This window comes from Rattus norvegicus, chromosome 5 (assembly GCF_036323735.1).
Source record: "Rattus norvegicus strain BN/NHsdMcwi chromosome 5, GRCr8, whole genome shotgun sequence".
NCBI classification, from domain to species: domain Eukaryota; kingdom Metazoa; phylum Chordata; class Mammalia; order Rodentia; family Muridae; genus Rattus; species Rattus norvegicus.
Genome location: NC_086023.1, coordinates 164,611,786 through 164,636,181, shown reverse-complemented (window position 1 = coordinate 164,636,181; position 24,396 = coordinate 164,611,786). Strand labels below are relative to the sequence as shown.

General features: G+C 53.8%; 1 protein-coding gene across 5 annotated transcripts in view; it reads right to left on the bottom strand.

Annotated features, from left to right (window-relative positions):
* Casz1 (castor zinc finger 1) overlaps nt 1-24,396 on the bottom strand; it is a 149,955-nt gene that overhangs the window by 40,856 nt on the left and 84,703 nt on the right. For 3 of the 5 annotated variants that reach the window (XM_008764318.4, NM_001427668.1, XM_017593879.3), the window contains 2 exon segments: nt 22,830-22,880; nt 11,579-11,617 (listed from right to left, as the gene is read on the bottom strand). In XM_008764318.4, the coding sequence (XP_008762540.1) occupies nt 11,579-11,594 (16 nt within the window). In that variant the 5' untranslated portion in view covers nt 11,595-11,617; nt 22,830-22,880. 5 annotated transcript variants of the gene reach the window in all.

The following is a 24,396-nucleotide window of genomic DNA, read 5'->3' as shown; positions in this document are numbered from 1 at the left end:
ACAGAAAGCTAAGAGCTTCTTGCGTTGACAGGACAGAGCAGAAGAGCTGGGGTGTGGCCTGACTTCTGAACCAGACCCTGCCTGGCTCAGGGAACCTTTCCTGCCTGCTGGGGTGGGGACTCCCTCCACAGGACTCAACTGACACTGTGAGTGTCTCTCACCCTCTTTAGCCTTAGGCTCACCTCCAAATGCCCTTCACAGGACTCTGCCCAGAGAACAAAGGAGGCCCCAGTTGTTCCCGCATTTCTCTGTAAGAGGAACAACTGTTGCCGGTCAGTCCTTTCTGAATAAACCCAGCAACTGTTTGCAGCGTAGGGCAATTTTCTCCCTCTGCCTTGTCCTTGTCCCAAAAAGGAGAAAAGGAGATTAAAAAAGAAAGATGGGGGAGAGCCCATACCAAGCCCCACAAACTCCCTTACACCAGCTCTCAAAGTCTGTCTGGAAATGTTACGAGCACAAGGACAGCCACCTGCTGTCCCTGACAACTGGGACAGCCGCAGTTAAGGGACAGGCTGTGAGATCAGGACCCAAAAAAAGGAGGTGAGAAAGTGGAGGGTGGAGGGAGGCAAGGGGGGTTTGCAGAGGGACAACGGGAAAGATCAAAGCCAAGAAGATGGGGGGGGGGTGGTCAGCATCTGGCCAGGGCCTGCAGGTACAGAGGACTGAGGCCCAAGGCAGAGACCCACACAGCTCAGAAGGCTCCTGGAGGCAAAGTGGAATGGCAGGGGTGCTCTGTGGGATACTGGATGCAATGGGGGTGGTGAAGAGGGAGAGAGGAGGACTGGAGAAGAGGGAGCGAGGTCTATTAAAATCCTCTCAGTGCATAACACAAAATGTCAGGGTTTATAGCCTCATTCTTGGCTTTGCCGGGACTGAGAACCCTGAACAGAAATGTCACCGCTTGTCATGTCTAATCACCTGCTGTTTGTTAACACCTCCCCTGCAAGGAACCTGTCTCAATCTGCCCCTGGGCCCCCAAGGGACCTGAAAACTGAAAACATCCAGGCTCCTTCTCGGGGGCTCTTAGCCCTGCCTCGGGTTCCTGAGGAGCTCCCTTCCGCTGCCCTCTGCAGACTTCCAAGGAGTTCCAGGATGACCCTTCTTATCAAGAGGGTCATGACTCCGCTGGCAAGAGATGGCCGGCTTGGCTTGGAAGAGGCAGGCACTTGTAGCTTGGTCATCCATCACCTACCCTCCAGCCTACCCCACCTGCTGCCTCCACCCGAGGCTACATAAAGTCAGCCAAGGAGGGCCTGAACTTCATTGCTGTCAGCTTGACCGTCAATGGCTGTAACACATCTGTTTTATCTATCCTCATCCGGAGCACACCAGCCGTGGTTCTGGCTTGGTTCTCTCTTGAAGCCCACCTTTCTGGTTCTGGTTGAAGCCCTACTGCTTCATAACTTCTTCCTCTTGGGTGGGGTAGGTGTACAGTGCCGGGGTGGATATACGCTATGAACCCTCCAGTCTAAGAATACTGGGATGCTCCCCGCCTCGTACTTCATAACATGGGTCAAATCCGGCAAAACACTCGGGTTCTCTCAAACCCACACAAGAAAAGGGGGGCAAACCTAGTTCAGGGTTCAGGCTGAACCCCACTCCGTCAGACAGCTGTTTGCAAAGCAGCTACACCATGAGTTCTAGCAGCAAGTGAGGGCGGTGGATGGATGGGAGCACTCCTGAACTGACTAAAGTGGTCTCCCAGTGGGCCACCGGAAGCAGCCCCACCAGCCTTCTCTGTCTTCACAGAAGTACACCGTACAAACATGAGCCCGAAGACTTGTCTCCTAGGAGAACAAAGCCCATCTAGATGGCTTCCACAAGCACTTTGGTCTGGTCTGTTCCCCTCCTATTTCACCAGGAATGAGTCAGAGTGTCCCATCCTGGCAGCCCTCCCTGCAGACAAGGGGAGAGTCCCTTTCTCAGGAACTGTGAAGGCCTGCAGCAAGGTAAGCTTTCCTGTAAACCTTAGCAGGCATTTGCATCAGCCACTACACCCGGGAGGAGTTCAAGGGGGACAAGTGGACTTAACTGGGATCCGGAGCCCTTCAGGGACACAGGCTGAATAACACAGTCAATACCCAGGGATATATGCTTTGTAATTTCCCCTCGACATTACCATGCGGATCAGTCCTCAGGGAAGCCTGCTTCCCCCCTGCCAAGGAAGCTCCACACTGTGTCTGTCTCCCGGCTTTTAGGAACAGTCTGACAGAGACGATGGGTCCCCTGCTCCCGTACCTGTGTCTTCTGGGTTTTGTTGGTTTGGTTTTTATTATTATTATTATTATTATTATTATTATTATTATTATTATTATTATTATTATTTTCTTCAGTGCTAGAGATGAAGCCACATTTAGAACATTTTCTTTGCAAGTGGTTCTACAGCTAAGCTATGTCCCTCGCACCTGTGAGACAGGCTGACACACGTAGACCCTTGTCGCCTGCTAAGAGAGATGTTTAGGTGTGACGTTCATTCTCTGGGTCTCTCAGAAGGAAGGTGCTGGGTAGAAACTCAGAGGACGTTTGAGGTCATGTGACCCATAGCCTCTACAAGATGTCCCAATCTATCTATGACCCACAGGGAGAGCAGTCTCAGTGTTAAAAGGGCTACAAACCCTTTTCTACCCCCCTCCCTCCCAGGCCTCACCAGACTGGCCCTGTCACCAGCAATCACCACAAACTCGTTTTCTTATAAAGTTGGCAGGAAACAATTCTTGAGCTCAAAACAACGTCAGGACAGGAACCCCATGTGTCCTGCCTAGGTGGCATCTTTATACCTGCCTAAGGACTCACATACCTAGCTGAATGCAGTGGGCCACACAGCAAGTCTTGGTCAGGGCAGAGTGGGATCAGCAGGAGTCAGTTGTAGGTCACCCCTCTTGCACAGGACATATTTATCTCTGGAGGTCCCTATCCTCTCTAGGACCCTGAGGGAGGACTGCATTGAGCAGCCTCCTCTATAGCCTCCGATCAAGGCTGACCAACTGTCTTAGTTGATGTAGAACCTAGGCTTCATAGAATGCTGGTCTTTCTATTCCTTAGTAGGTGATGACCTTACATGGTCCCCGTGCACACACACCTAAGAATAAGACCCCCCAGCTCTCCACTGGAGTTTTTGAAAGCTGTTCCTTATCATGGGAAGGTTCCGTAAACGCACGTAGAATGTGTCTTCTACCTGAGCAGACCATGGCGCATCCCAAGAGGACATCGGAAGTGAGACCCGGCCTGGGGTGTGGACACTCCCAGGTCTAAGAGCTACTGGGCCTGAGACCTCAGACTTATCAGATCGACATGCCTCCTGGCCAGGCCGCTTGCTTTAAGCCTTTCATTAATTTTCTATTAGATGGGAAATTACTCCTCACCCAGGAATAAAAGTTTTCATCTTATTTTAAGTTGGATTCTTAAAACAATTACCAGGGCATCTGGCGATGACTTCACCACACTACCCAGGCCCTGCAGGGGAGAAGGGCAGCCCTGAGGCAGCACAGGCCCTGCTCCAGCCCCTAAAGGGAGCCGGAGGGGCTCGGAGCCCCAACCTCCGCTCTGGTCCCGAGAGAGCAGTGGACACACTATAATCTCCGAGCTCTGCCGTTTGTGGAGAGGCTCCCTCCTGTACCGCCTGCCCCCTGAACCCACTGGTGACAGTTGCCGAAAGCTTCAGCAGCTGGTGCCGCGGGAGCGTTTTCTATTTTTAATTGTTTGATCGGAATATTAACTCATCTAGGCCCGTTCCCAAAGCACAGTTCCCAGCCAAAGGGTTTCCCCATTTCCCACACCTCCATTCTCCCCCTCTCTAGTCAGAATCAACGTTGAAATTAATAATCGGAGACACACAGGCCTCTGTGCATTTGCAAGAGATCAGAGTATAGGGATTTTTTTAAAAAAGAAGGGCAGCCTCCTCCATAATGCAGAGAGGCCTTAGGGCTGGTCCTGGCTTTCCCCACTCTCTGAGCATTGGCCCTGGGCTCTCGGGCAACAATGGTTGCTCCATCACATGCAGGCACAGCCCCTCCAATACCACCTTTACGCTTCCTGGCATTTTCCCCTGGCCAGCACAGCTCTTTGCCCCAGGTCCAGACCAGCTGGGCAAAAGGCTGGCTTTTGTTGTAGCTTTCCAGCATCCACGTAGAGGAAGGGAGCCCTTGGGGGACCTGGCAGGCAACTCTTCTGTGGTCATCACTGGGGCTGGCCCATCTACCAAGGGCAAGTGGCATAACTGGCCTGAACAGTGTGGTACTGGAGTTTAGGATAGGCCTCTGCTAAGTCTGTTGAGTGCAAACCTTGCCTTGTCACTCGACCCCTTTTTAGGAAAGGTCTCCAACCTAGCACCAGGGCTCCCATCCTCCTGCCCCTCCTCTTTCCATAGGCTCTTGGCACCCAGTGCTAGGCTCTTCCTTTTAAGGTCACAGGGCCGTCCACACCAGGAATATTTACTCACCAGACTGGCCCCGTTAGCGGCACTCACCACAAATATGCTTTCTGATAAAGTTGGCAGAAAAAAAAAAATTCGAGAGCTCAAAACAATGTCAGAAATTAGCCCCCACCCCCTGGCCATGGAGGGTGAGGTGGGGCCTGGAACGGGTCATGTGACTCTCTGGGGACAGTCCTGGGGACCTTTTGTTACTTTCTCTCTTCTGGCTTTACCTTCAACATACAGCCTGTTGCCAGGGCATCAAGGACTGAGGACTAAGCTGAATACTGGCTCTTGAGGAGTAGACTTCCTACAGCCTGGGGAGGACAGGGCCAGGCCAGGCAGTCTCTCTACCTTGGCTGCTGCCTGGGCCGTCTCACCTCGCTGAGCCCCCTCCCCCATCCCGTCCTCTCTCTGTGCACACGGGCTTTAATGTTTTTATTACCTGTTTGACTCGATGCCTTATCGCTTCTCCCCTTAATGGGGCCGTAACCGTGGAAACGAGGAATAAACGGCCACCAGAAAATGAGATGATTAAACAGGTCACCCTGGCAAAACAAACTCCTCTAAGGAACCTCCGGGGGTGGGAAGGGTAGGCTACCCCTCCCCCATCTAGAGCCAGAAGGCATAGGGCCAGGGGCTGCCCATATGCCCAGATCCCTAAAAGGGCTGGGGCAGATACAGTAGGGTGCCCCCTGCTGGTCAGTAAAAATACCCAGTCAATCTCAATGGACCAGGCCTTCCGGCTTGGCTTTGGGCTCTGAGGCAGCAGGGAGAGAGGCACCTGTCAGAGGAATGCATGAAGTCTGGAAAAAAGAGTTCCGGCAGCTTCCAACTGAGGTGGGGATCTGCCTGGCTTCTCTAGTCTCCTGGCCTCCTGTAGCACATTCCCTCCCAGGGATCCCCTTAATTCAAGGACAGAGTCCTGTAAGAAAAGATCAACTCTGGAATATACCCTATGGGAATCCCTGTTATCTAGAGAGACAAAAAGTATGTGGCTCCTCTCCACTGTTTCCTACAAAGCCAAGGGCTACCCTAGCCTCAATCCACACCACAAGACCGGCTTTAGGAAGGGGTCTCTTTAGCCAAGTACCTAGGCCTCTGACAGATCTGTGGGACTGGGAAGTGGTTTTAAGAGCCATGGTTCTTCTGATATGGCCCAAACATAAGGCAGAGCCCGAAAGCTTTGGCCATCTGGGCTGGTCCTTCATTGTAGCCTTCCTGCTTATACCGGTCAGACCCTGGAGGGATCCTAGCCTAGAGAACAGACATCTTGGAGTGAAGTCTGCTTGGCAGGAGGGGAAATGGGATAGCTGGACCATGGAGGAAGGGGAAGAAGAGCCTAACTATATTGGCTACTGCTCTCCTGTCTCCTCAGACAGGGGCTTGACCTCTTATCCTCTGGGCCCATACTGTTACACACCATTGTCGCAGATAGTAGCAGCCGTCTTACTGTCCCTCTTGCCCCTCACACCATCCATGATCCCGACCCATCCCTTCCTGTAAAGCAGGCTCTAGAAGGCTCCCGAGGAGCGAAAACCCAGATCCTAAGGGAATCGGACAGCATTTCCTGCCTTCCTCCTTCTGACCCACTCAGAAGCCCCGGCAGGCACTCGGGGAAGAGGAATCTCCATCAATCAATTGCATCAGCACTAATGGTGGGAAGGCATGGGCCCCGGCCCCGCACCAAGAACACTGAGAGGAGATGTCAACCCGGCGGCTAATGGTCATATCTAACAGTCAGCATTAAGAGCTATAGCGGTAGGAGAAAACAAGGTCCCTGGCCTTGGCCTCCCGGGGACCGAGGCACATAAATGTGAAGGCTGTCCTGGCACACCATGGGTATAGCCAGCTTCTCAGAGCAGCAGGCCCCAGCCAGTCTCTTATCGTCTTATCTCTCTCTAGAGCCAACTGGGTATGAGACTGGCAAGGGGTGTGGGGCAGCAAGGTGAATAGGAAGGACCTGCCCATCGGAGCTGGGTTGGCTTGGCTTGGCAAAAAGACAGAAAAACGCGGGTGCACAGTGGAAGGGTAACTGCTCTCAGAGTGGAGGAGAGAGGCCTAGGGGAGGTCTAGGAGACCTGGATGGTAGAAGCATGTCCCCCAAAGTCATGAACAGCCTCACCTCCAGCACTTCTTGGTATAAGAAGACAGCATCTCTCTCTCTCTCTCTTACACTATGCTTGCCTGCAAACCAGGGAGCTGGACAGCCCGATTCTGCAAAGTTCCTTAGGATTCACTCACTGAACTGCAACTTCACGGCTCTCCCGGGAGCTCTTCCCTGACAAGGACATGTCTGAGAGACTAAGGTGTAAAGTACAGTCAGCCAGACAGGGACACACCAGACCACCAGCCCGCCACCTTTCACAACCCACACAGTGAGGCGGTCTGTCCGACCAATATTCCTGCTACTCCACGGACACTCACTGGCCTACAACCCCTTTCCAGTCTTGCTGGGCCCCGGCCTAGCCACTACAACAGCTGCTGCTTACCCTAGGGACCCAGCTCTGGTAATCACTTTGAACTCACTTCCTTCCCTCTCAGATCATGAGGACCAAGGGAAGGGAAGGTAGGAAAGAGAGGGATAAGGAAAAGGTGAGACATGAGCGGTAGTAACAGTCATGGTTGATCAAGACTTTAAAAACAAACTTAGGACGACTGAACCTTGGGGCCTGGGGTTGGTTGGTGATGAGTTGAAGACCCGATTCTCTGAGAAGGGTGGGTTAGCCCAAGGAAGCTGATGGAGGGATGGAGATGTACCATTGACCTAGCAGGGTCCAGAGAGAATAGGCCCACCCCATTCACTGCCTGGGAAAATGGGCAGGGACTTGAGCCAGGGGCAGAAGCTTTAATGAGGAGATGCTGCGGCAGTGACTCAGCCCTGCAAAGGTGCCTCTATTTATTTTATTTTCCATCATAAAAACCCAAGCTGCAACTCAGCCAGATTTCCTGGCTGTGGGGGTGGGGAGTGTCGGCAGTGCCAGGGAGGCAGGGAGAAATGTCTAACTGATGCCCCCACCCCCAACCCCACCCATGCCTCTCTTAAGAGTTTGTGGGTTCCCTTCTCTGGTCTCCTTCAGGAAAGAGGGTCTTCCGTAGGAATCCGGGGTTGTAGACCTTGCTGCCTCTACCTCTGTCTGTGTAGGAGAATGACCATGATTGGCCTCGTATCCTGAACTTCGCTACATTGTAACTAGTATCAGCCCGGGTTCACAGCCCTGAGCTGCTGGCGTCTCATGTGCTCTGTACTAAGAAGCTACCTACCAATGGTAATGTCTCTTGCCTTACCCACGTGACTCTTCCCTGGATGCCTGCCCCACTGAGCAAAACCAAGTTGGTAGTCAAAGACCTTAAAGGTCATCTGATGCTCAAGTCCCTCCCAGTGTCACTGCTGGGTACGCAGCCAGCCTGTCTGAATGGTACCAGGAAACACACCACTTCCAAGACAGCCCATGCTGTCCTTGGCTCTGATGGCTCCTTCCTGCCAAGATGGCCCTAGAACACCCACCCCCCCTGCAGACTAGCAAAACCGGTGCCCAGCCTGGACCTAGCTTAGACTGGTTGAGTGGGTGTATCTGGCCAAGTCAAGTCTGGAGGAAGGAAAATCGAGGGCGATCTACTTTACCCAAGCCAACACAAAATCCTTCCAAAAGCAGCGCAAGACCCTTCCCATTCCCTGGTGCACAATGAGTTAAGAGTACCCAGGGCTATGAGGGTTCTTAGACCCTTCCACTTTGGGCAATGAACCTTTGGTGCCCAGAGGTTCTGGCTGCCGGGGCTGAGAGTGGAGAGCCAAGTTCTTTGCTCCTTGGGGGAAAGACACAACTAGGGGGAGTCTGCTGTCACTCTCCTTCCTGCCTTAGGCTGTTTCTTGGGTTCTCTTGGCCTCATCTTTCCTGCCCTCCCTATCATGAAGGCTACATGACATGGGAGGAGAGGGTCTGCCTGAGAGGAAGGATCCTGGCCTGCAGTCCCAGTACCGTTCTGGCTCCTTCCGACGATGACGGAGCTGCAACCATAACGCCTTGGTGCCTACTGCAGCCCCTCACCAGCTCCCTCTGGGTTCACTGGTCCTTCTGAGCGTGCTTCCTGCCTACTTGGCTCTTTACCCAGAAGGGCCTACCTTGGATCCTCTGCAGGATAGTTCTTCCCCTTCTCGAGAGGGGCATTAGAAATATACCCCAGATGATCAAGGGCAAGCTTGGTCAGAGATCTACCTGCTCTTACATAGAGATTCTTACCCAGGCTCCACTTCGTTCAGGCCCAGAAATCAGCCTGGGGTGGGGGTGGGGGCTAATCCTGGGGAGCTTCCCAACTACAGGATGGATCTACCTGTGTCTGAAAGCTTCCTCCCTGCTCCCCCTCCCCCTCCCCCATCCCTGCCCCTGGGAAATCACTCTAAAAGGGCCTAATGGAACCATGTCCTCCTCTCTTCCTCTCTCCTCCCTCCCTCCCTCTCTCTCTCTCTCTTTCCCTTTTTTTTTATTAGCATTTGTGGAATTTATTCCCAAACTCTCCTAATCTTCCGTACACAACCATTTGATTTGCATAACCCAACCCCCTCTCATAAAAACTGGCTGCTAGTTTAATTAAAAAATGTAAATTTGCTGTCATCTCGGGGCCTGGTGAATTAGGACGACATCGGCATTTTTTATTGCTAAAGACGTCCAGATTGATCCAGCCCTTGGCTGAACTATGGTGGGGGGAAAAGGAGTCCACATAGCTCTTGAGGGTCTTCAGATCCTTCTGCCCCTCCTGAGATACCTCAATTCTCCCCAGTCACTGAGTTACTTACAGCCAGAGTGCTTCAGGACCTAGACATGTCCAAGAGTAGAGGGGACAGCTAACCTGCCATCCAGGACTTGTTGGAGGTCTCTGGTACTGTCAACTCTTTGGGACTTTTCCCTGCTTACACTCTGAGGCCCATAACTGGAGCTCCCAAAGGAAGGAAGCTCTACACTGTACCGCACCAGCAATAAGCCTCGGCGTGTTCCTGAACATCAGGGAGGTCAAGGGAGATGCTCTCAGCTCCTGAACATGAGAACACACATGCCCCAGAGATGGGCTCAAGGAGAACAGATCTGTCCCAGTCCTGGTCTGCTTCCCTTTTTTGTGAAGTGAGGGGGAAAGTGCTTTTCTTCTGAACTTCTGAGATTAGGTGAAACTCCCAAGATCAGAGAAGAGACAGGAGCTATCACCAGACAACTCCTCCAGGAAACTGAACTTTGATGCTATGAACCTTCCCTCTCTGTGTGGCCAGAGTCCAGACTTGGGTCCCACTGGGAGTGCCCTGCTCCAGCTGATTTCCTGGCCCTTCTGGCTTCTAGGAAAAGTTTCCAGGGCCTGTCCCTGGAGTGTGAAGAGCAGTAAGTCTCCCCAGAGCCCTTAAGGTGCCACCGGAGGCCCTGTCACTTGCCTCCTGCCCTGCTATCATGACACTCCCCAGAAGGGATATGGAACTGTGCCCCCATGGCAGTCTAGAACAGACTAGGCATGGCAGGATGGGAGCCAGCTCCAGTTGGCACTTAGGTCAGAAGAAAGAGAGCAGGACCCGCCTTCCAGCTGAGTAATGCCTCAGTCCCTTGTGCTGGCCCATTGGCAGGCTCTCCTGTGCCAGGTAGAGGGTGGTGCCAAACACTGGGCCTGTCCCTGAGGTCTCCTTCTTGGCTGGGATGGGTGGGGGCCCCATTTCTGAAGAAAGGGGGCGGGTCCTGAGAGGGTGGTGTTGAGACACTTGATTAGAGGTGGAGGCGGGCTGGTTCTCTGTGGGGTGGAGGCCAGGGAGGGGCAGGGTGGCAGCAATGGCTTCAAGACACCTTTCCAAATTTGCCCAGCAGGGGGCGTTGTACCCTTCCTGGGCACAGATGTCCCCAGGACCTCCACATATCATTAGCCAAGAGCACACCTGTCCCTACAGTCCAAGCACTCTGTGAAGGTTCCCTACCCCCACAACACACATTCCTGATTGCCCTCTTCTGCCTCCTGCCCCCTCTGTCTCAGAGAGGCAGCTGTCACTGTACAGGTCCTATGGGACTACAGGGTGAACTTGGACAAGTCTAACACCAACTCTAAAAACCACTTTGTACCACCTTTCCTTCCTCAAATGAAACAGAAGGGATCAGGGATCAGTTCTGAAGAACTACCAACCTAATTTTCTCTCAAGACACTAAAGAAGAGTACTGATTTTTTTTTTTTTTTTTTTGACAACCTAGGATTTCAGAGTCCAGGCCCAAAGTTAGTTTCGATAGAGGATGATGGTGGAAGGACCACAGAACTAAGCCAAGGACTTAGGTTGGAGGCTCAGGTGCAAAGAGAACGTACTGAATAAGATTAAATCAAAACTAGAAAGAACCAGATTCACAGGCTAAACTCTGCCCAGGCCGGGGTGGGGGTGGGGGGCACTACCTGGAGCCTCACTCCAAGCTCCCCAGACCCAGATATCTAAATGTAGTCTTTGGTTTGGCCTACCATCACCTCCCAGAGTAGGCGCTAAAAGGGGCCTGAGAGAGAGAAAGAGAGTCCTGGGCCCCTTACTTTGAACTGATAACAGCCACCTCAGCCCACAGCTTCTCAAGTGAAAAACACTCATTAGCCGTAATAGGCAGCTTGATCATCCGACACAGCCTTGTCCCAAATAAATTAAATTCCTTTACCTTGAGACAGTCGCCCGAAACCAGACTAACCGCCTTTCCCAACAGGACGCTGCTTTCAAAAACTAAACCACCCCCCACTAAAAAAATAAAAACACACACCCCACAAGCCACACACACACACACACACACACACACACACACACACACAGAGAGAGATCTTTGCAAAGGGAAAAGTGCGTGTGTCTAAAAAACACAAGAGAAAAAACACGGAGAACAAATTCCCCACAAAAAACCCCTAAATCCTCTCTCTCTCTCTCCGGGTGCCCCCAGCTCCCTGTCCCCTCGGTTCTTTCATAATGACAAGCATCAAATTAGTCACAGTCACTAAGCGAGTGACAAATAACAATATCACCATCCAGAAAGCAGGGCTAGCAGGGACCATGGCCACAGACCCCTGGCGCCTATCCCGTACCCTCGGCTCAGCTGCTAGCTCATTGGGCTAAAAATACTAACTTCCGTCAAAGAACCGAAAGAAAAGTGAAAGAGCCTCCCCGTGGGTTCCCACCGCGCGTACCTGTTCCAAGATCCATTCTCCGCTCCTTGGTCCCAAACTCTTCGAGAAACGCCATGAAAAGAAGAAGAGGGAAAAGAATGTTTAGTGTCTCGCGGGCCCCCTGTCCCCGCCCGCCCGCTGTCCCTCCCCGCCTAGCCGAGCGCATCCCGGGCTGGGGGACGCGCGCCGGGCCGGGCCGGGTCGGGAGGGCGGCGGCGGGGAAAGTTTGCTCCGCGCCTCACGCTCGCTCTCACGCTCCGGCCCGCACGCTCCCGGCAGCTCCGAGTTCCTTCAACTAAAACAGAAACTGCCCGTGGCTGTCTCTCGGCTGGGGATCCGGCCCGTCAGGCCGATGGCCCCCCACCCCCACATCCCGTCCCGAGCGCGCAGGGGTCGCCGCTCCGGCCCTGCCCGGCCCTCCCCCGCCCGCTGCCGGTACTCACCATAGTCGGAGAGTCGAAAGCCGAATTCACTTAAATAATCAACTTTCATAATACTTAATTAATGCCTAATTGCAACTGATTACTCCCCGAATAACAAGTTGTTTTAAAATCCTGATGTCATTGCTCCTGACGGTAACACTCAGGGTAACAGTTTGGCAGGAGGGAGCGGGGCGGGCGGGAGCGGCCGGGCGCTGCCAGGCGCCGAGGTGATTGGCAGGGTGGCCATGGCACCGCCCCTCGCCGGGAGCGCGCGCGGCTCTGGCAGGTGAAAGATCAGACTCGTCCGCGCGCGCGCACGCCTCACAGTGGTGCGAAGGTGAATGGGCGCGCGCGCGCACACAGACACACACACACACACAGACACACAGACACACAGACACACACACAGACACACACAGACACACACACACACACACACACACACACACACACACACACACACACACACGCCCCTCGCGCGCCCGCGCTCCCAGCACACAGGCCGGGGGCGGGCTGGGGAAGGCGGGCGGCGACTCTCCAAAGCTCGGAGAGGAGAGGGGGGCGGGGCCGGCGCTCGCGGGGTCGCGTGCGAGGGAGGGAGAGGCTTGTGTGTCTGCGAGGTGTGTGCGCTTGTGTGGAGAAATCGTGCGCCGGAGCGGAGCGAGGAGATGGGCACCCGCGCACCCGCTCCGAGTCCGGCCGCGGGCGCGGGCGCGGGCGCGCGCTCACCCTCTCGCTCTCCTCAGCCGCTCGGGCCGTCCGCCACCCTCTGCGCGCCCGCGTAAACTTTTCCGCGCGGGAGCGAGCGCAGGTGCGAGACTTTCTGCGGCACGCGCGCGTTCCTGCCGTTCCCTTCCGAGGTGCCCTTGGGCTGCGGGTGTGGCGGGTGTGGAAGGGGTTTTGTTTCCCTTGCTCACCCCACTTCCCTCATTTTGTTGTGGCTATTGGAGTTCGAAGAAGAAAGGAGTCGCGGGCGGCGCGGCTGGGTGTGCCGGAGAAACTCGCACGTCAGCCTCGCGCTCTCCCCTCCCACTCTTCCCCGCGCGCTGGCCACCGCACTCCCGCAGACCGCACAGTCTTAAGTTTCCACCGCTTCGCTTTGCTTTTGCCCTTAAAATGGCCCCGGAGTCCCTCCATGTCAGGCCATTCATGTTCCAGTCCCCAGGCCTTTCTCCTCCCCAACCCCTCTTCTCCCTCACAGTCTCTAGGCAATCTCCTCCGTAGATCCACGTCATCACTTGGGCTTCCTTTCCATCCCTGAACACAGGCACCCCTCAAGCAAGTTGGCCGATGTCCTGACACCTGTTCCCTGGGGACCACACCCTGCCCACTCTGGTGTCTCTTAGGGCTTGACCAAGCGCTTGTCTTTCTTGACTCTCCCTTGCTCCCTGGGTTTGTAAGTCTCTCAGCCAAGCCCTCCTAACCATACAACCCCAAATGGTCCGTGCTATAGCCGCAGGTATTCAGGACTCTCTGTTATCTCTGGCTTGGAGGGGCTCAAGGAAAGCTTCCCGAAGGAGCAGGACTTCAGTAGGTTTGCTATCCTAAAGCCTGTTTCCCCTGTGTCCCTAGGTGGCCCAGCCTGCTGTTTACCTCATCCTACCATCCTCTCTCCTGTTAAAGCCTTCAGATGAGGAGAGGAGAATGGGCTTAGGCTCTTCTTGGTCTGGGCAGGATTCGGCAAAATGGCGCTGGCCTATTTTTGCAATATTTCTATTTTGCAAAGGGAGGGGCCCAAAGAGGCCTTGAGGCAAAGGAGGGAGTTAACAATCGACTACTCTTTCTCCTACTTTCCCCTTATTTTTCTTTTCTTCTCACTGTCTCACTGTTTTTTAGTTCTGAATGCCTCCACAAAGAATTCAGCACCCCTCTCGTGTTTTTCCCACCCTCCCTACTGCCTTCTTGCCAACCTGGGCCTAGGTTGTCACACACACACCCTTCCTCCATGCTTCAGATCCATCCCTGTCCTTAGGTGCAAAGACCTAACTTTACCACATGTCCCCTGGCCCTGAAACCTCTGAGTAAGAAAACAGGGTTCCTTAAACCAAGCCACATGCTCCCCAACAGCTGGGCCCAGGGAAGCCAAACAGGGAGAAACATCAGCCAAGCTTCCCCGTGGGATCTCCTTGTCCAGGACTGCCCTGGGAAACACTGTGGGTGCTGCTGCCCATCCCCCCCCCAAAAAAAAAACCCAACAATGATTCTGCCCCCTTGTAGCTCTGGCTTGTAACAACAGACAATTAGTCCTACACCCCAGCCTGGTGTGGGCGACCAGGTAAAGAAGGAAGCCTGGCAGCATCAGGAATGGAGGCTGGTGAAGATGTCTACACACACACACACACACACACACACACACACACAGAGCTCCCTGCACAGGGGACCTACAAAGTCTCTGGTTGGTTCAGGAAGTCCTGGTTTTCGGCTGATGATAGTTAGGGCTGACCCCAGGAAGGCCTGGATGAATAGAAAACACCCCTGCTTTCCAGTTACCTAGGTAAGAACAATAACTTTGGAGCCTCTGAAAGGCAGAGGCTGGCAAGGCATGGCTGACAGGGCAGGGCCAAGAGAACCAGAAGGCCACACACAGATCAGGGCCAGCAAGAGGGGCTGCCACACATGGCCCATGATGGGAGAGCCCCAGGCTGCCCAGAAACACGCTCTATTCTGAGGCAGTGGGTCTCAATCAGCCACCACAGGTGGAGTGGGCTGGACCCGAGAGCAAGGAGCTATGTGTAGGAGAAAAGAGATCAGTGAAGTAAGGAACTGAGGCCAACTTGGCATGTTAGGATTTCAGGACAGAGCAAAGGCCATCGAGGTTGTGGGCCACAGGTCAGGGTCAAAGGCCGTGTGTTAAGCATCTCTGGATCTCTTCTGCTCTGTTCTTAAGTGTGCCCACACCAATGGGGAGAGGCCTGGAGGTCTGGTGTCTTTTAGGGCTGTGGCTCTCTTATTCCTTCCTCATTACTCTGATGTGCTGACAAGTCTGAGAGCCTGAACTCGGTCATCGTGAGAACGTTTCGTGATTTCTACTGATCTCCAGAGCCCGGGTTCCAGAACCTCCAGGTCTTTCTGGGACACCCCACCCCAAGCAGAATAGAAACCTCTTCGGTAACTCCATCCAGTCAAGTGGGCCACGGAAGCTCCCACTCTCCCCAGCCAGGCTGCCATGCTGGCTGGCATCCTCCCAAGGCCCGGGTGTCGTGTGCCCACTCGTTCTCCCTCCCTCCCGAGCCTGCGGCCTTCTCACTCGCCGGCCTGTTTACACACCAGGTATCTCATGCTTTATCTGCTCCCATTTTGAATTTGTAACTTTCACATAAACTCGAACAAGGCTCCTTTTGTTCTTGCACCCCACCCCGGGATCCCAATAAACTGGTTCCCTCTCAGGCGACTGGGCCAGGGCGCAGAAGCCGTAGCCAGAGGTCTGTGCGTGCACGTGAACGAGCGTGTTCGCACCTGCGAGGGCGTCCGTGCATTTGCCGGTGTTCCTCAGGGATGGAGGAAGAGTTTCAGAGAAAACAGGGAGCCAAGTGAACGCAACGCGGACAGGAAGCATGGGCGGGAGGGGGACACAGAAGGGCTGAGCCGGTTTCCATAAGGCCTGGGCCTCAGCTGGGACTGGGCTCAGCCAGCAGGTAGCAGAGATTGTGTGGGCCCGGGACAGGTGGGTGTTGAGCCAGGGAGGAGCACAGAAGAGGTAACAAAGGGGAGGACGGAGCTTCCAGGATAGTGGGTGGTGAAGCAAGATGCCGAGGCCACGCTAAGTGTAAGGCAGACACAGGGATCACATTATGGTAGGGTAGGGGCTGGCACAGCCGCACGCTCGGCCCGTAATCCTGTTAGCCAGCAATCTCCATTCCGAAAGAGCTTCATTTCTTTGTGAATATTTGTAAACTAGATATCTAATGGAAAATTATAGGAAAATTATAGTGAAATTCATGACGGAGAAATCCGATTATCCCTAATTCAATTATGCCATCTTAGCCCACACAGCACATTTCCCATTTTTTTCCCATAAATACCGATGCCAGGGGTCCCGGTAATCAAATAAAATTGAAAATCATCTTCCCATTAAATTCAATTAGCCGCAATTTCTAAAGCCTATCAGAGATTTTAATTACTAAATTATAAAATTCTCCAATGCTAAATTGAAACCAAAAAAATTGCACATCCTTATATTTCAGAGGAAAAAAAAAAGGGGGGGACCAGCAAAATCCTTCAAAACTGTTCTCTACTGGCCAAGTCCAGAGCAGACTCCCTACCTGGAAGGACCTTGTGACTGCTGCTACCTCTCTACTTGGCAGGAATGCAGCCTGGGGGTTCGGGGGGCAGAGGGGGGCACCCTTGCAGGGGAGTGGCCCAGACATATCCACCAACAGAGGAGCAAGCCACACCCCTAATCCCAGCTAGGATGGTAGGTAGCCATCTTCACTGTCCCAGCAGTCTTGGCTCCTGAGATGTCTTCAGCTCTGTCTCTCACAGTGAGGCCTCAAATTCTCAATGCTCGGTTGGTGAGCTGGGCCACACACAGTTAGTGAGGTCTAGGGACGGCTTCGTTTAAGTCTGGCTTCCAGATAGCGTAGGATGGCCCTGTGCCCCAGAGACTTTTTAACAGGCACTTCGAGAGTCTACGGGTCCTGACAGAGTACCAGCTTCCTGGGACGAGAGGGAGAACGATTTGGCCCAAATCAGACTTCCCCTTGCACTTCCAGCTCATTCCACCCTCTCTTCCCTCCCTGGAGAAGTCAGCAGCCTTAAACTGACCAGAAGTCTCATGGAGAGACTCTCTTTTACCCCTGACTCCCTTTAAGGGACACAGCGGCCAAGAGAGCTGGTAGTAGCCCCTTCTTCACAGCACTTACCGGCCTCTAAAGGGTGCTCTGTGCTTCAGGAGAGCTGGGAGAGGTGGCATTGGTAGCACCATAAGTTCTCCCCCACCTAAAACCCATGCTAGGTGGCTGGATAGGCAGCTGGTAGCCCCAGCAGGCTTAGGGGAGTCAGCAGAGCCCTGCTAGCAGCCCAGCACCTAGGAACAGGAGCAGGTCTGATCTGCCAGGCAGCCTAGAGTGCCAGCAGGGGAGGCACCCACAAACAAAACAAAAACAAAAAAGTTAATTATCTTTGGCTTTTTCTTAATAAATATCCAAACTGGCCCGGCCGGATCCTCCGCTTTAGAGGGAGAAAGGAGAAAGGAAAGAAAAAAAAAAAAAAAACCAAATCCAATCCAACAGACTCTTTCTCTCTTGTGCGTCTACTTTTCCTTTGTCTCTGGTCCTTGGATTTGTCACTTATCAGAAACACTGACAGTTTCACAGAAATTTTCTTCTTTTTTTTTCTCTTTCTTTCTTTCTTTCTTTTTTGGCAAACAGGAAAAGATCTGCTACAAAAGCAGTTTTTGTTGTGGTGGTTTTTTTGTTAGTTGGTTGGTTGGTTGGGTTCTTTTTTTTGTTTTGTTTTGTTTTGTTTTTTAAGTTTTTGAGGTGGGAAAGTGGGAGGTGAGAGAAAGGAGAGGCAGGTGGGAAAAAGATGGCTGAGAAACACCAGTGAAGAGAAGCAGGAGAAAGACAGGCTGGGGAATGAAGCAGGCCTCAACTCTGCTGGCAGCCCCCCTGGCAGAGCCCTGCTCTACAAGGCAAGGCTGGCACTTCCCTTCAGTTAAAATTATCAGGAGGCACAGGTACTTCTCATGTCAAGATCCCCGAGCCACCACCAAAGCCACCTAGGTCTCTGCGGCCACTCTAGCTGCCCTGTTGCTGCCTGGTTCCTGTGCCAAGCCTCCCTTCCAGGAGTAGGGCTGGGAAGGGCAAGCCAGGGGAAAGAGCGAGGGGAGGAGGGGATGTTGGCTGTCGTGGGAGGGTGTGTGTGTGTGTGTGTGTGTGTGTGTGTGTGTGTGTGTGTGAGGCTTTTCTGCATCGAGTCATGAGCATACCTGGGGAGAAGAGAGGTTCATGTTGCAGCCTGGGCCTACATGTTCGGATGGCGTATGTACATGCCTGAGCCCAAAGTGTCAGAAATACAAGGTAGGGCATGGGGTGGGGGCGGCCACCAGGACATGGAACGCTGGCTTTGGATTCCTCCGGCTGGGTTCAAACGCAAGCTCCACCAGCCATTACACAGCCAGGCTGTGCAATCCTAATAAGTTACTAGCCATCTCTGGGCCTCCATTTTCTTGTATCTGAAGGGAACTATTAGCAGTTGTTTAGGTCTGTAGGTGGGGAAGGGAAGTCAGTGGCTGCCAGGGAGTACAGGGGTTTCTTCCTGGAGATGAACAAGTTCTAGGATCAGTAGTGATGATGATGATGAAGATGGTGGTGGTGGTGGTAATAATAATAATAATAATAATAATAATAATAATAATAATAATATCACCACATTGTACATTTTAAAATGGTAGATTTGACAGCATATGGATTATATCTCAATATTTGATGGCATATGGATTATATCTCAATAAAGTGGTCACAGAATAGTGTGGGGAGAAGGGGAGAACAATGGCCGTCGTACTGCACGTTTTGGACAGAGGTTTGAAGACAGCATTCGGCCTGGCATGGAGTAAGTGACCAGTAAGTGTCCACAGTTAATATGGGCCTTGGGCTGGTGTCTGTGAGTGTTGACTGCTGGCGCTCACAAATGCATCCCTGCATGGGTTGCTGGCCAGCACATTGTCAAACCATTGAGCTGCCCCTCCTCCCATGCCTGGTGGGAGATCCTGGGCAGCTGCTCCCTGCCAGGGGGTGGGAAGTGCATGGCCTCCTCCCGCCTCCTTCGGGTCCCTGGGGAGAAGGCTGCCCACCATGGCGGGGCGGACTCCAGAGCTACACTCGCTGTCTTGCAGACACTCATATTCTCCATGTGCAGCAGACCGTGAATTCACCTTCATACTAGTTACAGGGTTATTTAGCTTCTCCCGACACTGACAATCACAAACTTTAATTCGCTGCTTGGTTTCTCCCTGCTGTGCCCTCTGCCCACCCCCAAAATCCTTGGGAGAGAATGAGAAGGAGGTCCAGCCCTCTCTTGCCAAAGCTTGCCCTTTGGAGTGAGAGAGATGGCAGGAGGTGGAGATGGTCAGTAGGAGAAGATGCTAGGCAGAGGGCTGGAGAGACAGGGTCTGGAGGAGAAGGAAGTGTACCACCGGGGCTCATGGGGGCCTCCGTCCTGCTCCTTCAGCTGACACTAATGTATTCAACCTGACATCCATCCTGTTGAGTGACTATTCACCCATCAGGCTGCTGAGCCGAGGGGCCAGCCTTGCTGGAACCCATAGCGAATGGGGACTCAGTCTGGGACTGGGCTCCTCAGATCAGGCAGCTGGCACGGGCTGGCTCCTCTGATGGAGTCCCTCCTGCAAAGTTATCGTCTTCCTCTGAACCTCTTGTACCCCTCCTATCAGGTCCCACCAGTCCCTCCTGGGGGCTTTTCCAGGCTTACTGCCAGGGTCCCTGGGTCAGTCACCTCTCTCCCCTTGAGACCTCAAGACGTCTCCTGCCACCTACACTAGTCACACAAGCCTGAGACCAATGAGGGTGATAAAGCTGGAACGGGGTACCTGGGTACAACAGGGGGACTCTCTCATTGACAAAATCTAAAACACAGCCAGCCACTTCTCAGGTGATGTCTCGGAAGCAGAAAGCCAAGCCAAGGGGACTCAACAAGGCTAAGAAACCGGAGGTAGGGAAAGGAAAGGAAGGCCAGCCAGGGAGATGGGAGAGGCAGGGAAAGCACTGGCAGACCCCATCCCGAGTTCACTTCCTCCTTGGTCCCATCCTATGGCTCCGCCCCTGCCAGCCGGAGAAGTGGCCGAGGTGGCCTGGGCAAAAGAAAGATGTCAACGGGGCCGATGGGAGAAGGGGCTTGTTGACTGCAAACTGTCCATTATGGCTCAGATTATAAGCATATTGCACAGGGCTCTCTGCACGATGCCGGGGAAATCCAATACGCTGAAAGGTTAATGCAATCAATTAGGGTGACAAGGAAGTAAAGTAAAGCCTTCCGAGTAGATGAAAAGGAGAGAGGGAGAGGGAGCATGCGTTGGGGGGTGCCGGGGGTGGTGGTGGCTTGAGATGAGTGGTGGGAAGGCAAGAAGGGAGAGAGAGAGAAACTTATGGGGCACGCAGAAGGCCTGGAGAGGAGGAGAGGCATAGAGACCTGGGAGGGACTTCAGCAGAGCCAAAAAAGAGGCACCCAGAGAACTGGCTTGTGCAGCTCCCACCCCAGACCTCTAAGCATCCCCCTCGGATGTGAAGCCTGACACAGCCATGGTGACACACCAGGGCCGCTAGGATCACTGACCCTGGACAGGGAAAGCACCCACTTAAGTGACCCCAGAGTCTCCTCATCCTCACAGGCTGAAACACAGACCCAGTTCTCCTCCTTGGTCTGCTTCCTCCCAGCAGCTCCAGCCAGTTCAGACCTGTGGGGCAGAGCCTGATAGGCAGAACCCCTGTTTTATAAAATCCGCTGCTGCTGGTGGTCTGGGAGGATGGCAAGAACAAGTGTGTGGGTCCCAGGACTGCCTAGTACACTCCCCCAGCATCGTTCTTTTTCCAAAGGTCCACTGGCTTCAGAGGCTTTGTTGGTTTCAAGGGCTCAGTTTCAGAGGTTTTCCATACAGGGTCTGTCCTAGGGATGGCTGCTACCTCTGTGGCTGCCAGGGAAACTGGCTGAGAGGAAACCCTTTGCCCTTCCCGTTGGATTCTGGGCACTACATTCCCATACCCCAACAGCCTTGCAGGGTACACCCCTCTCACCTTGCAAAGTGGCCCCCGGGGTGGGTGTGAGTGGGGGTGGGGTGGGGGTCATGACTATGACTGTGGACCTGAGGTTAAAATGATTGGTAAAGGCTACAGGAGGGTCATTGAATGCACAAGCCCTGAAGGAGTTGGGGCAGGTGAGGAGAGGGGAACTGGGGCTCCAGGGTAAGAAGGACTGAACAGAGCAGGAGGCAAAGCAGGGGCAGAAATTCCCCCAGCAAAGCAGGACTTTAAGCAGCCTGAAAACCAAGCCCCAGCAATGAGTTGCTATGCAATCCCAGCCTCACTATGGTGACCACACAACACTGAGAAATCACTTAACCCCAAGGACATACGCACGTTGGCAGGTTACAATGGCAAATCTCAGTGTATATTTTTATCGGAGACGGAAAAAAACTTAGGGACCACAATCTGGGCCAGCAAACCCTTTTCTGTAGAAGGGCCAGATAGTAAATAAATAGCTTATGCTATCCTAGGCCAAAGGGTTTCTGCTGTAGTCACTCAGTTCTGCCACTGGAGAGTGAAAACAGCCATAGACAATATGAAAACGAATGGGTATCCCTTTCCAATAAAACTTTATTTACAAAACACAGGCCGTGGGCCAAACGTGACCTAGGAACTGAAGTTTGCCCGAGACTTGTCCAGAAAATTGAAGCATTCTGTCTTTTAGGATGCTGGGTTGATTTCTGGGGACCTTGTACCTAATCTGGCAGAGATCCCCAGAGGAAGCAAGGCTTGCTCTCCTGTGTCCCGTGCCATGCTGAGTGGGACGCGGGGAGCCTATTTATGTCTCACAGCATCCTGGGAAACCCTTTGACAGGTTTGAGATTCTTAAGGAGGCGAGGAATGAGTGGAAGACTGCATGCAGCTCTGGTCATTTCTAGAGTCTCAATGCGCCTGAGACAGAAGTGAGGCCAAGGCTAGAGAGCAGGAAGAAGAGACCAGAGGGAGCCAGAAGGGGCTCCGGGAGAGAAAGGCCAGTGAGCGCCCCGGAGCTGCGCTGTAACCAGGGTGGTGCTGGCGGCAAAGGGAGGAATCCACAGGCCCCAGCGAGAGCGCAGGGCGCGGGCCGGGCCTGCCCTACACCGGGCCGCCTCTGATCACGTTTTCAGGGCCACTGCCCGCAGGCGCAGACAATGCTGGGGGAGCCTTTGAAGTACGAAAGGGATGCCGCGGTGGGAGCCAAGGGACTCTCCTCCCTTCCCCCGTGCTCCCTATGGGGAGGAGGCCAGCGGGACAAAACTGGAGCGGGTCGCAGCCTGGCCCCCGAAACGCGCGAGACAAAGGGAAAACAAACAGGTTTGGAGCCAAGCGCACGGTGCTGTGTCTGTCCCCCGCCCCGCCGAGCCGGGATGATGGATGGCTGCAGCCAGCCTGCTCGCCCGCCGGGCAGGCCCCGCTATTTACATAACACTGGCGTTCCACCGGTCACCTCTGACACTGCACTGCCCGGGGCCAAGGCCCGGTGGCCCCGCAGTTCTCCAGACACCAGGGGACTAGCAGTCTGTGAAGAACACGGCAGTCCTGAGTGCCTGGCTTCCAGGGAGCCCTGGGCTTAGGGTAAGGCAGTGTATAACAGCCTGCTTTCCATTGCAGGTAGCCTCCTCCCAGCCAGTTCTTACCCCGGAGGTAACGCAACCGAGAGGCTTCTCCAGAGAGCTGGAGATGTAGGATGCTAAACTCTTTTGGATCTCCAGGCATGGCTAGAAGCAAAACTTCCCTGGAAAGCCTGAGATAGCTACTACAATGGACATACAGGGCGGCTGGAGTGAGACAACGGTCTCATGAGAAACGCAAGCATGGCACCTACTACTCCTGCTGCCTGGGGCTTGCTCCTTGGCCCAAATCGGCAGCAATCCTCCATCCCTATTCTGTTTCCAGCATAAAAGCCAAACTGCTCTTGCTGGGCCCCCAATTGTTCTTGACAGGTTCCAGTAGCCATGGAGTTCCCATTCCCTGTCTCCAACGCCCCATCCCATCTGGTCTTGGATGCTTGGAAGAACTGAATTTGGTCCAGGGTATTGTATCTCACATCCTCACACCAGTTGCCACACAACATACAGAATGGGGGTGGGGCTGGGTGGGCGCAGGCCTTACCTCACAGGGTCCTAGGGATTCCTCAAACACAGTTGGGGAGGTCACTTCATCCTGGGGAGAGAGAAGAGCCTGTTAGTCTTTCCAGGAGGAAGCCTATGAAGTCTGACTGCCTCAAGCTTCATGACCCCTATGTGCCCAAGAGTAAGTTCTCTTACTGGTGCTCCAGGGCTAGCCAGAGGGGTCAGTGGTTCAGGCGTGCCCAAAGGGCTCTGCTTTGGGCCTACTTCAAGTATATGGCCACCAAAGACAGAAAATTCAGGAAGCAAGCCGTAGTAGCGGTTACATGGGAAATACTGCGCCAAGACTATTGCTGCCCAAAGAAAGCCAGGCTGCCTTTCGTACTGCCTGATGGAGGCAGAGATGTGTGTGTGTGTGTGTGTGTGTGTGTGTGTGTGTGTGTGTGTGTGTGAGTGTGTGTACGTGTACGGAGTGTGCTCCCAGGAACCATTAGTGGCTAAGTGGGTAACTCCTAAAGACAATGGACACAGCACCAACCACTCACTCCTTGACTTTTTTCTCCTGAACCCTGGAAACAAAAGTGGCAAATGCCAAACTCTTTCCAAATGACCATGGGAGTGCCGTGGGCAAGGCCAGGCATCAGGAAGCTTCCATTCCATAGGAACAGACTGTGGGCATTCCCTTCCCCCTTGATGAACCAAGACAGCCTCTCCACAGAAGATTCAGACGGGGCAAGGCCCAACACTGGAGGGTCTTAAGCCAATGGAGAATGTGGTTTATTACTGCAGGCTCGGGGTCCTCTGCAGCCTACAGCAGGAGTCTGGGGACTCAGGTTCAAATGGGGGCAGAATGCACTTGTGGTGGGAAGTTCCGAGGGACCTTGTATCTACCCCCCAACCCCCGCCCCATCTGCTTTTGCCTGGGCCAGGCCCTAGGCCCAGCCTTGGCACCTGCCCTGCTGGACAAAGGCTTTGCTGTTTCTTCCCTTTTCCTCCTCTCTCTCCCTCATTCGTGGCTTATCAATGATGCAAAAGGAGTAACGCCAATTTCCTTAGGCTATGTAATCCCCAAATCAGATTGGGGGGATTGCAGGAGATGAGGTGACCTTGTCCAGGGCTCCCAGAATGCCACCTCGTCCCACCACATGCGCTCTCATTCCCAGGACGTCTTTAGACGGATAAAGCTAATCGTACTTGACATGTCCTCTTAAGGAGGGCTCCACTCTCTGCTAGGCCCATGTCATAACCTATGCCGGCCGGGGCTGCTGGGTTGGAGGGTGCTCAGTGGAGCAGAGCCTGCTTGGCTGCATGGAAAGGTTGAGAACCGGCTAATCATCAGGTGGTTCGGGAGGGCTTCGCTGTGGGCCTCAGGCACTCATGGGTCCAGGAGGTGGGAGCTGAGGGGTCTGCAGGGAAGTGAGCGGACGTCTGAGGTGGAGGGCAACAGAGAGCAAATGGGTGCCAGGAGGGGTGGGAGAGGCAGTTGGGAGCCTCAAGAAAAAGTGACAGAGCTAGAGAGGAGGGGTGAGCTGAGAGGACAGACTAACAGGCTAGACCAGGGAGACAGGCATGGAGACCCCAAAACCAATGCTTCAGGGAGCTAGGTGGGC